The sequence below is a fragment of the Polypterus senegalus genome, chromosome 7, assembly GCF_016835505.1.
Source record: "Polypterus senegalus isolate Bchr_013 chromosome 7, ASM1683550v1, whole genome shotgun sequence".
Lineage (NCBI taxonomy): Eukaryota > Metazoa > Chordata > Cladistia > Polypteriformes > Polypteridae > Polypterus > Polypterus senegalus.
Window position 1 is genome coordinate 122295243 of NC_053160.1, and position 14705 is coordinate 122309947.

Below are 14705 nucleotides of genomic sequence, written 5' to 3' on the forward strand. Positions count from 1 at the left end.
AAAGTACAATCATTGTCTTGTGCTTTACCCCTCAAATGTCCATCCCCGTATCTGAGTATAAGAGAAAGTCTAGAGGAGACCACTCCCGATTTTTCTGACAGCATTGCAATTGTGTTCTGTGATACCTACTTTGAATGCTTTCCTTTTTATAAGTATCAAGAATTGAATGTGTTGTATTGTCCAGTCATAGTTAGTTTTATAATTAGTAACTAATACCCATCTTGACTGGAATATCATTGACACTGCTCAAGTGCTCAAGACCATTTTTACAACAAGAAATCTTGATTTCAAATGCATAATAAATTATTTTTAGCTTTGGCCTTTTGGTTTCTTTACCTTAATTAACTGGATTACTGGACTGAAGCAGGCACTCACTTACTGTGTCTGGTCTAAAATTTTTTTTGATTTTTAGTTTTTTTTGAAGGATTACTGCTTGACACCATTTTAAATAAACAATAAATGACTCCCAGCTCCTGTCCCATTTCTAGTCTTTTGCTGAATGATATCTGAATCAAAGTCCTGTTTCTTAGGCCTTAAAAAGAATTCATTGAATATTTGAGCCAATTGATAAACACTTTTACCCCCTGCCAGTTCCACAAAAGTATTGCTTTTACTTTGAATAACAATCAACATCTTTTGTTGACTGGTTTAACTGTGACGGTAATCCTCCCAAAATTGTATGTAACTGCTTATGGTGTTTTTTAATAACAGCAAAGGATTTTTTAAATGTGGTCCACTCATTGCATTCAAAACAGCCTCTAAACCCAGACTTCGATTTGTTTAATGACTAGCTATTCTGTTTTGAAGACTGTTTTATATTCAGGAATGAGGTAAGTGCAGTTATGATCTGATGAACCCTGCAGAGGTTTGTCTCTAAGCTCCTTTGATGTGTCTGTAGCACAGATGAAGCATTTGTGCTGACTGCACAGGACATGTATTTAGAAAACAACAAAGGAATTCAAGTTTTGAGGTTTTGGCTAAGTCTATTCAAGGTCAACCAGGAAGTGTACACCACGACTTTTATACGCTTGATACAGATATGTTATATGCCATACATTTCGGGGTCACCTTGCCTAGTATTGGCATAGCAGCCATCCACTAATGCACATTAAATGGCAGTGCCCTTAAGAAAAACAAAATTATGTTGTGGGAAAAGGCTATTTATTTTGAACATTGCTGAAAATGTATCCAGCAACAAAACAGATATAACCACAAAATTCCTTGACTTTTGAAACCCCTAAAATAAGGTCTAAATAATGTTTTAGATGTCAGTGAGAATTAGCAATTAGCAAATAATAGCACTCTGCTGTGACAATTAGAGCAGTGACATACTGATAAAAATGACGAAGTGTTTTGTTTAGTGAACACTGGTTAAAATTGCCCAAACTAAATTCATATGTTTCTGTTGAAAGAAAGTAGCATTGTGTACATGATTTCTCTTACACGAGGTGTTTGTATTATTAAAGAAACAAAAACTACACTGAAAAGAACACCAGTTCATTAATAAGCATACTGAGACATAAATTTGACATGATATATGTTTTTAACCTATTTTTAAGAGGAAATCTGGTCTTATTTCCTCTTCTGTCTGACTTTTACATATGTTGCTGTACATTGCAGCATCTTAAAAGACTAAAATCTGTTGTAATATACAAATTACTTTTATACAATAAATCAGTGTCTGTACAGTCAGCACTTTATATGATGCCAATAAACCATCCTTTTTAATGCACTTTAATACAAGATCAGTGTTTCATAATCTTCACCAATTAGAAGCCTACCATGATGTTTAAACTGAAAGGAAGGGGAGCATTAAAGCAAGAACCAGTTATAGATGGGATGCAAGTCTGTTACAACAGGGCATAATTGTATACTGAACATCCACAGTACACCAATCTGAAGTAATTTGTTAACCTATAGAGAAAACTGAAGAAAAAATAAAAAGGATAACCTGTAATTTCCACACAGTACCCTGAATGTAAAGTACTTATCACTAAATAAGCCTCTAATAAACACACAAGTTAAAAATGGCCAATGAATTAATATCACAGTTTATTTTAAAGCATGATATTTAACTACATTACATTTGGTCAAAAACCTATATTAAATGCAAAGCCTACAGTATTTCAACATAAAATAATACATCACATTCTCAAACCCACTTAATCCAATTCTAGGTTGCGGGTTGCAGGAGCAGAACTGAAAGCAAGGTAGAAAAGACCTCTGGACATATTTCCAGTCCTTTGCAGGGCTAACACCCCCACATACTGTATATATGGCCAGTTTGGAATGACCAGTAAAGATAATATGTATTTTATTTGGGGGTGTGGGAGGTAAACCTCCATAAACACAGAGAGAAAGTACAGACTCCACATTGACAATAGCCAAGAATATGATTTGAAAGCAGGATGCAGAATCCATGAGGCAGCAGCACTAGCCATGGCATTGTCCTGTATTTTAACAGTAACATTTCAATCAATAAATTATATTTCTCTATGTTTTAAAAATCAGTTTACATTTTACAAATAGTATGTAATAAAATTATTTATAAATATTTCTCTCTATTATAAAAAAAAAAATCTTGGATGGAGACAAGACGTGATTTTCTCAGAGAGACACTTTCACATCCCGGGAGATGAGACTTTGTGCCAAGAGATTTCACCACGCCTGAGGCCAGAAATAAAAGACAAAAAGTAGATGACAAAGTAGAACGTCGTAAAGAATTCAGAAACTTTGGCATGGTACACATGCAGAGCAGGTTACATATAATGGAAGTACGAAATTTCAAAAGTCTCAAACAAATGATAGTAAAGATCACATTAGCGCAAACAAACGGAAATTATTACTTGGTGAAATAACGGAACAGCGAAAAGAAATTGAATATATTGTTTAGATTCAAACTTTAAGTCAGAGACTTGTAGATCATCTAATTTGTGTTGCCATCAGGGAAAAGTAGTGTTTCTTCCTAATGAAGAGGCCTATCTGTGAGAATTAATAGATTTGTTGTTTGGTGAAAGTGAAATCCTGTGAGAGAAAATTTCAAACCCTGTGACAGAGCTTATGCAAAGAGATTTGGGAAAGTCCTGCCCACATAACCAAGCACACGATTCAATCATTTCATATGTGTGAATGAATGCTATTGTCAGACAAATTTCTTGTAGAGAGAAAGAAACGATATTCACTCACGGGCAGTTCTAAGTTGTGTTGTCACGATGTAATTCCAAACACGGAATCAAAATTCAATGCGATATTGACGAAAAGGTAAAAGCGAAAAGAGATCGAATATATGGACATAGGTGATATGACAGAAGTATGTAGATATTGTTTGGCTTTAAACTTTAAGTCAGAGACTTGTAGCCATCAGGAAAATGTAGTGTTTCTTCCCAATGAAGAGTTTTGTTGTTTGGTGAAAGTGAAATCCACATACACGTGCCATACATTTTAAGTTTTGTGTTCTTGTTTGCCTTTTTACTGTGTTGTTGAGTTATTTTTATACTCCACTCTGTATCCAGACACAAAACTATTTACTCAGAGGTTGTCCTTTCTTCTTCTCAGATATCTATTGATATTAGCTGTGGTTATTGACCTTCTAAATATGTCAAATGCATTCTGTCTGAGACATTTCAACCATGGTTTCTTCCCTGCTAGGGTTCTTTTTTTTTTTTTTTTTTTTATTTATTAATTTTATTACAATCAATACATAGCAATCAAGTTTTTACAAAAAAAAAGAATTATGCTAAGAACAGATCGATCCCCACCCTTGAGAGAGAGAGCAAGCCAAGCGTGTAAAATTTAAGGCTTGTAAAAATACCTAAATCAACAAATTCTCTGTGCTTTATAAAATCATTTCAAAATATTACTGATTAGATCCTGCCATGTTTTGAAAAAAGTCTGCACAGATCCTCTAACTGAGTATTTGATTTTTTCCAATTTTAAATAATATAACACATCAGTTTACCACTGACTTAAGAGGAGAGTTTGGGTTCTTCCAGTTTATCAGAATAAGTCTGCGTGCCAACAGTGTAGTGAATGCAATCACAATTTGTTTGTCTTTCTCCACTTTAAGACCCTCTGGAAGAACCCCAAACACAGCTGTTAATGGGTTAGGAGGGATTGTGAGTCCAAGACTGTCTGAGAGGTAATTAAAATTTTTGTCCAGAATAATGTTAATTTGGAGCAGGCCCAGAACATGTGACCTAGTGAGGCTGGGGCTTGGTTGCAACGTTCGCAGGTTGGATCATGCCCTGGAAACATTTTGGAGAGTTTTAGTCGAGACAGATGTGCTCGATATATAATTTTGAGTTGTATAATTGTATGCTTTGCGCATATGGAGCTTGAGTGAATTCTCTGCATTGCTACTTTCCACTCCTTTTCTGATATATTAATTGAGAGGTCATTTTCCCAGTGTCCTCTTGGATCTTTGAAAGGAAGGGATTGTAAAAGGATTTTATATATTGTAGAGATGGAGTCTAACTCCTTGAAATTGAGCAATAATTTTTCCAGCGTGGATGAGGGTGCAAGATGAGGAAAATCTGGAAGGTTCTGTTTAACAAAGTTCCTGATTTGAAGATAGTGAAAGAAATTTGTAGCTGGAATGTTAAATTTGGAATGTAATTGTTCATAGGATGCAAAGGCGTTGTCTATATAAAGATCTCTAAGCAAGTTAATTCCAAATTTTTCCAGATATTAAAAACTGCATATGTTTGTGAGGGTTGAAAGAGGTGGTTCTTTTGCAGGGTGCCACAGAAAGAAGCTTCTCCGTCTTAAAATGCTTTCTACATTGGTTCCAGATTCTAAGTGAGTGGAGCACAATTGGGTTATTAGTGTATTGCCGATAGCGTGTGTTTATTGGAGCACAAAGCAAGGAATACAAAGAAGTACTGCAGGATTTTACTTCTATTGCGGTCCATGCCTGTATATGTTCTTCTATTTGTGTCCAGGTTCTTATCGACTGTATATTTGCCCCAGTAATAAAACTGGAAGTTAGGTAGAGCCATCCGCCTTCTGCCTTTTGTCTTTGTAGTGTCGCTCTTTTGATGCGTGGATGTTTAGAATTCCAAATAAATGAGGTTATTGTTGAATCTAATTGCTTAAAGAACGATTTATTAATGTATATTGGTATGTTTTGAAATAAAAAGGAGCTTAGGAAGAATATTCATCTTAACAGTGTTAATTCTTCCAGCTAGTGTGAGATGAAGGGTTGACCATCTATGCAAGTCTTGTTTAATTTTTTCCATGCAGACGACGAAATTTTGTTGATATAGACCTTTATGTTTACTTGTGATGTTTACCCCGAGGTATTTAAACTGTTCTGCAATGATAAAAGGAAGGGTGTCTAATCTAATATTATATGCTTGCGAATTCACGGAAAGAGTACACTTTTATTCAGATTAATTCTGAGACCAGAGAGCTTTTGAAATTCTGTGAGTGCTGCTAAGACTGCAGGCACAGAATTTTCTGGGTCCGATATATACAGTACCATGTCATCTGCATATAATGAGATTTTCTGTTCCAGTCCTTCTCTGCTAATCCCCTTTATCTGATCAGTATTTCGACAATGTATTGCCAGTGGTTCAATGGCAATTGCAAACAGCAGTGGTGACAAAGGGCATCCTTGTCTTGTGCCACGTTCTAGTTTAAAGTAGTCTGAGCAAATGTTATTGATGCAAACTGAAGCTTCTGGGTTAGTATACAGTAATTTAATCCATGCACAAATGTTCGGGCCAAACCCAAACTTCTCCAAAATAGTAAAAAGGTATTTCCATTCAATCATGTCGAATGCTTTTTCTGCATCCAATGATAATAATATTTCTGGGGTGTTTGATTTAGTTGGTGAGTATATTACATTAAACAGGCGTCGAAGATTTGAAGATAAGTGTCGGCCCCTAATAAATCCAGTTTGGTCTTGTGATATTACTGAGGGGAGCACTTTCCCTGCTAGGGTTCTAAGATTTCTTTTATGTTGATTTTGTTCATTGTTTCTGTTAACATTGTTTAATCTTTAGTTTTGTTATGTCTAAGCAACTTTTACAGTCCCTTGCAGTTCATTGTGAATGTCCTCATGGTATGGAAGGTTTCTCTAGTGTTGTGTTGTTGTGAATTTCTAGATTGTTTTGAGTCTGTGTGCTATGTTTTTTTGACTACTCTTTGGTTTTGTATTGGGACTTCTATGGCTGTTGGGATTGTTTATTTATTATTGCCTTCTCTACTGGTAAAAATTATTCATCGCCCTTTGTGCGACTAGCTCGGTTTTGACAGTTATTCCCCATTTAGTGAGCATTGTGAGTAATTATTGGGACTTTCATGCTTAGGAACTCTCTAGTTCATAACACTGACATATAAAAATGTACTATAATATTGTTTTACTATTTAAAATATTATGTCAAATACATTAAACATCTAACCATTTTTTTATAGAGTAAGAAGTTAGAATAAAAATGTTAAAATACAATTTAGAGGTAATACCAAACCTCCAGACTTGCTCATTTCTAAACATTTGGCCTCAGGCTTACATGCTGTTTAAGTCTGACTGTACCTCCTATTACTGTTATTGGCACAACAAATGCAATTACCTGACACTCAACTGAAGACATTTTCTTATCGGATGTATTTAGTGTTTCCTAATCTCATTGTTTGTTTTACAGTTTGTAGAAATATTCCTTTCGGTGGTTGTTTTTTGTTCCTTTGTTTTGTTAGGTTTTGTTTGTGTGTATTTTTAGTAATGTGAATAGCATTAAAATATCTCTTAAAGTTTTCTCTTTATTTTGGCATTGACATAATAAGTAAAAGCCTTGTAATAATATAAAATAGTGGACTATATTAAGACTTATAAATTTGAAAACAAAATGTTACATTTACTATATTGCATTTTTCCAGGTTTGTTTTAGGTGCTGTGTCTCCCGCTGTTGTAGTTCCTTCCATGCTAATTCTCCAGAAGGATGGCTATGGTGTTGAACAAGGTGTCCCAACACTTTTAATGGCAGCTGGCAGTTTTGATGACATTCTGGCCATCACTGGCTTTAACACTTGCTTGGGAATGGCGTTTTCCACAGGTAATAAGCCAACTTGTCACTCTTCTTTAACCACCAGATATTTGAAATATTAAAATGTGTGCTCCAATTTAAAAGTTTAATGCCTAAATATTTTCAATTGTAATCTAAATTTTATAATTTTACATGCTCTGATAGAGGTCCATAGAGAGCTTGATCCCTAGTAAAGGATCAAAAATAATACCGTATTCATAATTACTGACCTTGAAATAGCCTAAAACAATACCCCACTTGCTTATGTTTGAAATTTTTCATTTTTAACCTTCTCAGAATGACTCTTTGAGGGTTGGAACCACTGTTAAAGACTCGCATATCAAAAAATTATCATATTGGTGATTAATGACCTCAAAATAGCATAAAATGACACTCAAAATGTCTATATAACAAATGACATTTTTTTTAAGTTTTGTGAAAAGGAGTAAAGTCTAGATGGCCAAAATTGAAGGCATCCCTAAAAAACTCAAATAATGCATAACTAAACATCAAGACAAATCAAACAGTATGTCATATGTGGGAGCTTTTTTGTACTGGTGAGCCAGGAGGCTGGAACAAAAATAGTGATTTTCAAATCCATTTATAAGCAATTCTTATGAGCACAATACTAGATACTGTATACCCAGCTTTAGAGAAGAGAAAATACCAGGCTTCTTTGCAAGACCTCTGAATTTACTAGCCTAAAAAAACTGATGAAGCTGTTCTTTTAATCTGATCAAGAAAAAGTAATACCAGCTTGTATGGTATTTCACAAAAATATGATAGAGAATATTGGTACTAGAAACTGTGATGGGACTGCCATGCTTTCTCAGTGCTATGGATCGTTTGTCATCTTACTGTCTTTTAGAAAACAAAACACCTGCAAAAAAATCCTAAGAATTCTAAGACAATGAACAGCTGACACAGGGGAAAAACATAAGACTGTCCTGACGCCGCAGTTTGGAACATATTTAAAAACCTTAACCTTAATGATCGGACTGATACATTGGTATCTCGTATTCAACTCACAATTCATTCCCTGCATATAACAACAGTCTTGGTTGAAGTGAGAAGTGGAAAAAATAAATACAGGATTTTCTAAAGAAGGAACTGAGACTAGTGTCAAAAACAATACATATAAAAAAGTGGACCAAAACTGAGTATAGAAACAAGTTTTAAAATAAAACAAGCACCAATGATTGCCAAAGTATCTGTCTTAATGATTCATTCTTCTCTTAAACCATACAAGATAAGGTACAGTTCTGGACTCTGTCCAGGTTTTAGTAGTTAAATTAGAAAGATAATACTTTATTTGATAATCAGTATTTCTACATATATATTTCTTATTATTTTTATAGGTTCATCTTTGTACAATATCTTTAGAGGAAGCATGGAAGTGGTTGGTGGTATTATTGCAGGAGTAGCAACGGGTTTCTTTTTGCAGTTCTTTCCAAGTAAAGACCAGGTGAGCAGCTGGAGAAAAATTGAAATCATCCTCTTATTTTTACTTTGCTTTACCTGCATCTGTTAGATTTATATTTTAATTGCTAGCTTTTCATAGAGACAGACTAAATACACAGATGTTGTTGTTTAATATGTATTGGGGATAAACATGGTACTGAATTTAATAGTGCTTCGTATTTCCAAAGAACTGGGTTACAATCTCACCTCAGACTCTGGAGTATACATATGTGCCTTCATGGGTTTACTTATTTCTTCAACTAAGAAACTGAAGTGTGAATTAGTCTTGGTGTGGGCATGTGGATATCCAATACTGCCAGGATATTCTCTGGCCCCAAGCAACCCAATAATTAAATTAATTAAGCTCAAAAAATAAATATTAATAGAATAAAAATAATTTTTTTTCACTAGTGGTTTAGTAGGCTTTAAAGTTCAATAAAATTAAACTGCATAAATCACTTCTAATTTAGTACAAAACCATATATAGTACTTTTTTTGCCTCATGCCACTGAACACTAATTGCCACCATCCATAACCTATAAAAACTACGACTGAACCAAAAATATGCAAAATTGAATGGTTTATTAAATAAACTTTCGAATTGCAGAATTACAAATGGAAAAACTACACAAAACTGTACATATGTACATGCCCTACCTAACCTAACTAAAATGATATGTACTGTATCTCTCTGTAACGCATTTTCGTGACATTATCTCTTTCTGTCAGAATGCTTTAGATGGCCAGGTCTTTTTGGTTTGCAAGAAGTCAAAGACTACATTGTTTAATCAAATAAAATTAAGTAATACAGCATGCCAAGCAAGCATTTCATTTCAGATGTCGAACTACCTGAAATACATAGCACTGTCATGCTTATTTCACCAAAGTTATATTTTCCTTTGTCAACATTAAAGCTAAAATAATTTCAGTTTCAATTCAATATAATGTCATTATAACTTACAGTGCAATGGAACACATTTGCTTCCAGACACAGTGGTATAGGACCATTCAGTGCCAATATAGTGTATTTAAGCCCTTTCCAGGCAGGATTAGTTTTATAGCAGGAGGTGGTGTAAAGTCAGTTTTACCATAGGACCTCAGCAATTTTAGTCCTGTTGAAATCACTCATGTAACTTTCATGCACTGCGCGTTCACATCTCAGTAAAATTACAGGGATATTTACCTTCTGTAAAAAGTTTTTTTTTTTTTAAATTTAAAAAACAGATTAAACTAGTCTCATGTGACTCAACATGTCAGTAAAATTCTATCATTTGAACTTTTCAAATGGGACTAACGTTAGAGGTCCTCCTGTAATAATTACATTACCCAGTGCTTGAAATGGGGAAAAAAGAGCTGTCAGTGTACTCCTTCTTATGCATGCTGAATAATAGGTGGTTGGTAGTGTTATATCCCCTTGGAGGTCTGCAAGTATGCTGATGTTCACAATTTAGAAAATTGGGTGGGTGCCAGGCTGTCCCCCAGAGAGGTGCAAACAGATATATTGTCCTTAAAAATAAATTTTGCTATTGTGGTCTGAACTGATGGTACACATACATTTAACTAAAGGGAAATGGGAAATACCTGTACAGAGTGAAGAACTGCTGGTAAGTCACTTATTTTACACCACCTCCTGGTATAAAAGTAAATACTGTCCAAATAGAGTTTAAAAATGACAGATGTCCTCCAGTAATTTCTTACTTTATCGCACCTTCTAGAGCACGGGTGTCGAACTCCAGGTCTGGAGGGCTGTGGTAGCTGCAGGTTTTCATTCTAACCATCTTCTTCATTAGTGACCAGTTTTTGCTGCTAATTAACTTCTTTTGCTTTAGTTTTAATTAACTTGACTCAGGCCCCTTAGTTGCCTCTTTTTTTAATTAGCAGCTAAACAATAACGAGACACAGAACGAGCCCTCCACATGACCAGCTCACCTGTGCCCATCACACAATATCTGAAAATAAAGAAAGGTGAAGGTCTTGGTAAGGTTGATCTCTCAGGTCACCAAAACATTTTGACAAACAGAAAATCAACAGTTTTGGAAATGCCTGCTGTGGCAGAATGAGAGCAGCAACAGGCCACAGAATTAAATAGCAGGCTTTATTAACAGCAAGAATCAGCTTCTCAATAATATATTTGTTGGAGTGAAATTGGTTGGAGTTTGAAATCCCAGTTTAACTGCTCAGCTGTTTCTGTTTGGCTGCCATTTCTTGAAGAAACAACTCAATTCAGAGGACTGAATCCTTAAAAACAGGGCTATTAAAATAAAGGGTAAAGGAGTTAATTAGTAGTGAAAACTGGTCACTAATGAAGAAGATGGTTAGAATGAAAATCTGCAGCCACTGCGGCCCTCCAGGCCTGGAGTTTGACACCCCTGTTCTAGAGTAAAAATAGTCCCATCCAAAAAGGGCTTGAGAGTAACATGAATTACTAATTACTAGTGTAGGGACAATTATAAATAAGTGTTCCATATTAAGAATATAGTAAATATAGTAATACTATTCCAACCGCATACTGCAGTACAGCAGAACAAGATGACAGTAAAACTGAACCACTATTCCAAACTCTTTTTACTATGTGTGCTTACATAATATGTTAAAGTGGAGTATTACAGGTACCCTTGTTAAACTTGTTCATGCAGTCACACATAAAGGCTTAAGAAATAGAGGAAATTTGTGTTTCTAGTTCTTTAGACAGTGACTGTTGCCAGTTTTTTATGCATTTTATGTTTTGATAATAATGATAATGTTACAAATAATCCGGGAATAAGGTAACATTGTATACATTTGCTGATATACAGGTGCCGGTCATAAAATTAGAATATCATGACAAAGTTGATTTATTTCAGTAATTCCATTCAAAAAGTGAAACTTGTATATTAGATTCATTCATTACAGACAGACTGATGTATTTCAAATGTTTATTTCTTTTAATTTTGATGATTATAATTGACAACTAATGAAAGTCCCAAATTCAGTATCTCGGAAAATTAGAATATTGTGAAAAGGTTCAATATTGAAGACACCTGGTGCCACACTCTAATCAGCTAATTAACTCAAAACACCTGCAACAGCCTTTAAATGGTCTCTCAGTCTAGTTCTGTAGGCTACACAATCATGGGGAAGACTGGTGACTTGACAGTTGTCCAAAAGACGACCATTGACACCTTGCACAAGGAGGGCAAGACACAAAAGGTCATTGCTAAAGAGGCTGGCTGTTCACAGAGCTCTGTGTCCAAGCACATTAATAGAGAGGCGAAAGGGAAGGACAAGATGTGGTAGAAAAAATTGTACAAGCAATAGGGATAACCGCACCCTGGAGAGGATTGTGACACAAAACCCATTCAAAACTGTCGGGGAGATTCACAAAGAGTGGACTGCAGCTGGAGTCAGTGCTTCAAGAACCACCACGCACAGACGTATGCAAGACATGGGTTTCAGCTGTCACATTCCTTGTGTCAAGCCACTCTTGAACAAGAGACAGCGTCAGAAGCGTCTCGCCTGGGCTAAAGACAAAACTGCTGCTGAGTGGTCCAAAATTATGTTCTCTGATGAAAGTAAATTTTGCATTTCCTTTGGAAATCAAGGTCCCAGAGTCTGGAGGAAGAGAGGAGAGGCACAGAATCCACGTTGCTTGAGGTCCAGTGTAAAGTTTCCACAGTCAGTGATGGTATGGGGTGCCATGTCATCTGCTGGTGTTGGTCCATTGTGTTTTCTGAGGTCCAAGGTCAACGCAGCCGTCTACCAGGAAGTTTTAGAGCACTTCATGCTTCCAGATGCTGACGAACTTTATGGAGATAAAGATTTCATTTTCCAACAGGACCTGGCACCTGCACAAAGTGCCAAAACTACCAGTACCTGGTTTAAGGACCATGGTATCCCTGTTCTTGATTGGCCAGCAAACTCGCCTGACCTTAAGCCCATAGAAAATCTATGGGGTATTGTGAAGAGAAAGATGCAATACGCCAGACCCAACAATTCAGAAGAGCTGAAGGCCACTATCGGAGCAACATGGGCTCTCATAACACCTGAGTAGTGCCACAGACTGATCGACTCCATGCCACACCGCATTGCTGCAGTAATCCAGGCCAAAGGAGCCCCAACTAAATATTGAGTGCTGTACATGCTCATACTTTTCATGTTCATACCTTTCAGTTGGCCAACATTTCTCAAAATCCTTTTTTTGCATTGGTCTTAATTGATATTGTAATTTTCCGAGATACTGAATTTGGGACTTTCATTAGTTGTCAGTTATAATCAACAAAATTAAAAGAAATAAACATTTGAAATACATCAGTCTGTGTGTAATGAATGAATCTAATATACAAATTTCACTTTTTGAATGGAATTACCGAAATAAATCAGCTTTGTCATGATATTCTAATTTTATAACTGGCACCTGTACTCTATGATTGATCCATGTTTAAATGAATATCATGCCAGTCTTCCATTGTTTTTCATGTAAGCTAACACGCTATTGGTGTATCCTCCCAACCTAGCAATGGAGGAGAATTGTCGCCAAAGTACCTCTGCCAAACATAAATAGGTTAATGCCTGAATGGCAATATATTGCATAAATTAAAATTTTTTATGCTTATTTGTAAATACAATATAAATGACGTAAAAAACAAAAATAATTATTGAAGTGGATGAACAATATCTTGACATAATCAATATGTTGTTAGATCTAAAAAAGCAGTGCTCTGTGTTACCAGTGCAGATGTAACTTCTTTACCTTTCTCTACATTCCTTCTCATAACTTTGTTTTTTATTTCTGTCTGGTGCTTCTCCAAGTTGCAAGCCTTGTGTTGTGTTTGGACTTAGATGGGTGGTATTTCCACATGTTGCGTTTTTTATTTTATTGTATGTTATGTCAGGAAAAGGTGGTTCCTGGTATTTAATGGAAATGGAGAGCCATACAAATGCAGTAATCTCACAAAGAGTTTTTGGCTAACTGAAGATTCCAGAGAGAGTCAGTAGTGGTTTAACTCCTGGACAGACTAGACGTGTTCCTCCATGACCCGTAGAATGGTAGCAATCATATGTTTGCATCACTAGGCATCATGCCTTTGTTTCTTAGATAGTAATGAACTGATCCTATGTCAAAAATGTGGTCTTCATAATCCATGGCAGGGTTCTTTGATGGCATACTGCCACTGCTAGTAACCTGAGCAGTCAAGTTTTAAGGACCAGGAGATGAAACGTAAGCCACTAAAGGAACAAAGTCAAAAATTGTCAATGAAAAAAAATGTTGCCGAAAACACTCACTGAAACTTTTAATCAAATATCATTTACAGACAGAAACGCACCAGAATCGCACACAAACATTTGTTTGATTTACCTGCAATCTGGAATGCTATTAAATATGTAGCAATGGTTTATAAAGCATTATGTAGCATGAGATGTTTGTTCCTAATGCATATGGGTTTTCATTCCCAATCCCCAAAGACTAAAATTAGGTTAACTGATGATTCTGAATAGGCCCTTGTGTGGCAATGTGCATGAGTGTGCCTTGTGGTGAACTGGTGCAGTGTCCAGAATTGTTTCTTGCCTTGCACCCAGTGCTCCTGCCACAGACCTCCCAATACTCTGAATTGGATTTGGCTACTTTGAGGATGATTATAATAATGGTGACAATGGTTAACCCAAATAAAAACATTTTGTTTTCATGTTTGTTCTTTCTTTATTTGAGATGTTCTTTTATTGGACTATCAAGCCTAATAAATAGAGAAGCATCAGATGCATGTGATTTTGCTTAGATCTGCACCTTGGTGGGTTGAGTTGAATATATTTATTTGGTATCTTTAAATATAACACACAAGGTGATAAATGAAACTCTAATTTATTTTCTCTAGAAAAGCCTTGTTGTGAAGAGGAGCACATTGCTTCTGGGGCTGGCTGTGTTTGCAGTTTTTGGCAGCGGTCGGGCTGGTTTCCCTGGATCAGGAGGCCTCTGCACACTTGTGATGTCGTTTCTTGCTGGAGTTGGGTGGGCAGACTCAAAGGTTTGTTAAAGAAATCAAGATCAACCTCACATCTTGTTAAACCCGGTATCTTAAAGCCTTGTCCCAAAGTAAAGTCAATCATAACCACTAGTTCTTTTAGTAATAATCACTGTTTCCTGCTTTTCCTTTACTGTATTGAATTTAGATATACTAGTGATTAGATATCTTTGCTCTCTGAGAACATTGTCTTCCTTATCCATATTGATAACATTTTGATTTTAAT

General features: G+C 35.7%; 1 protein-coding gene across 3 annotated transcripts in view; it reads left to right on the forward strand.

Moving 5' to 3' along the window:
- The window catches only part of LOC120532820 (sodium/hydrogen exchanger 9B2-like), a 73785-nt gene that overhangs the window by 36328 nt on the left and 22752 nt on the right, over window positions 1-14705 (forward strand). For all 3 annotated transcript variants that reach the window (XM_039759223.1, XM_039759222.1, XM_039759224.1), the window contains 3 exons: window positions 6877-7052; window positions 8381-8487; window positions 14333-14482. In XM_039759223.1, the coding sequence (XP_039615157.1) occupies window positions 6877-7052; window positions 8381-8487; window positions 14333-14482 (433 nt within the window). The remainder of the gene's footprint in view (window positions 1-6876; window positions 7053-8380; window positions 8488-14332; window positions 14483-14705) is intronic.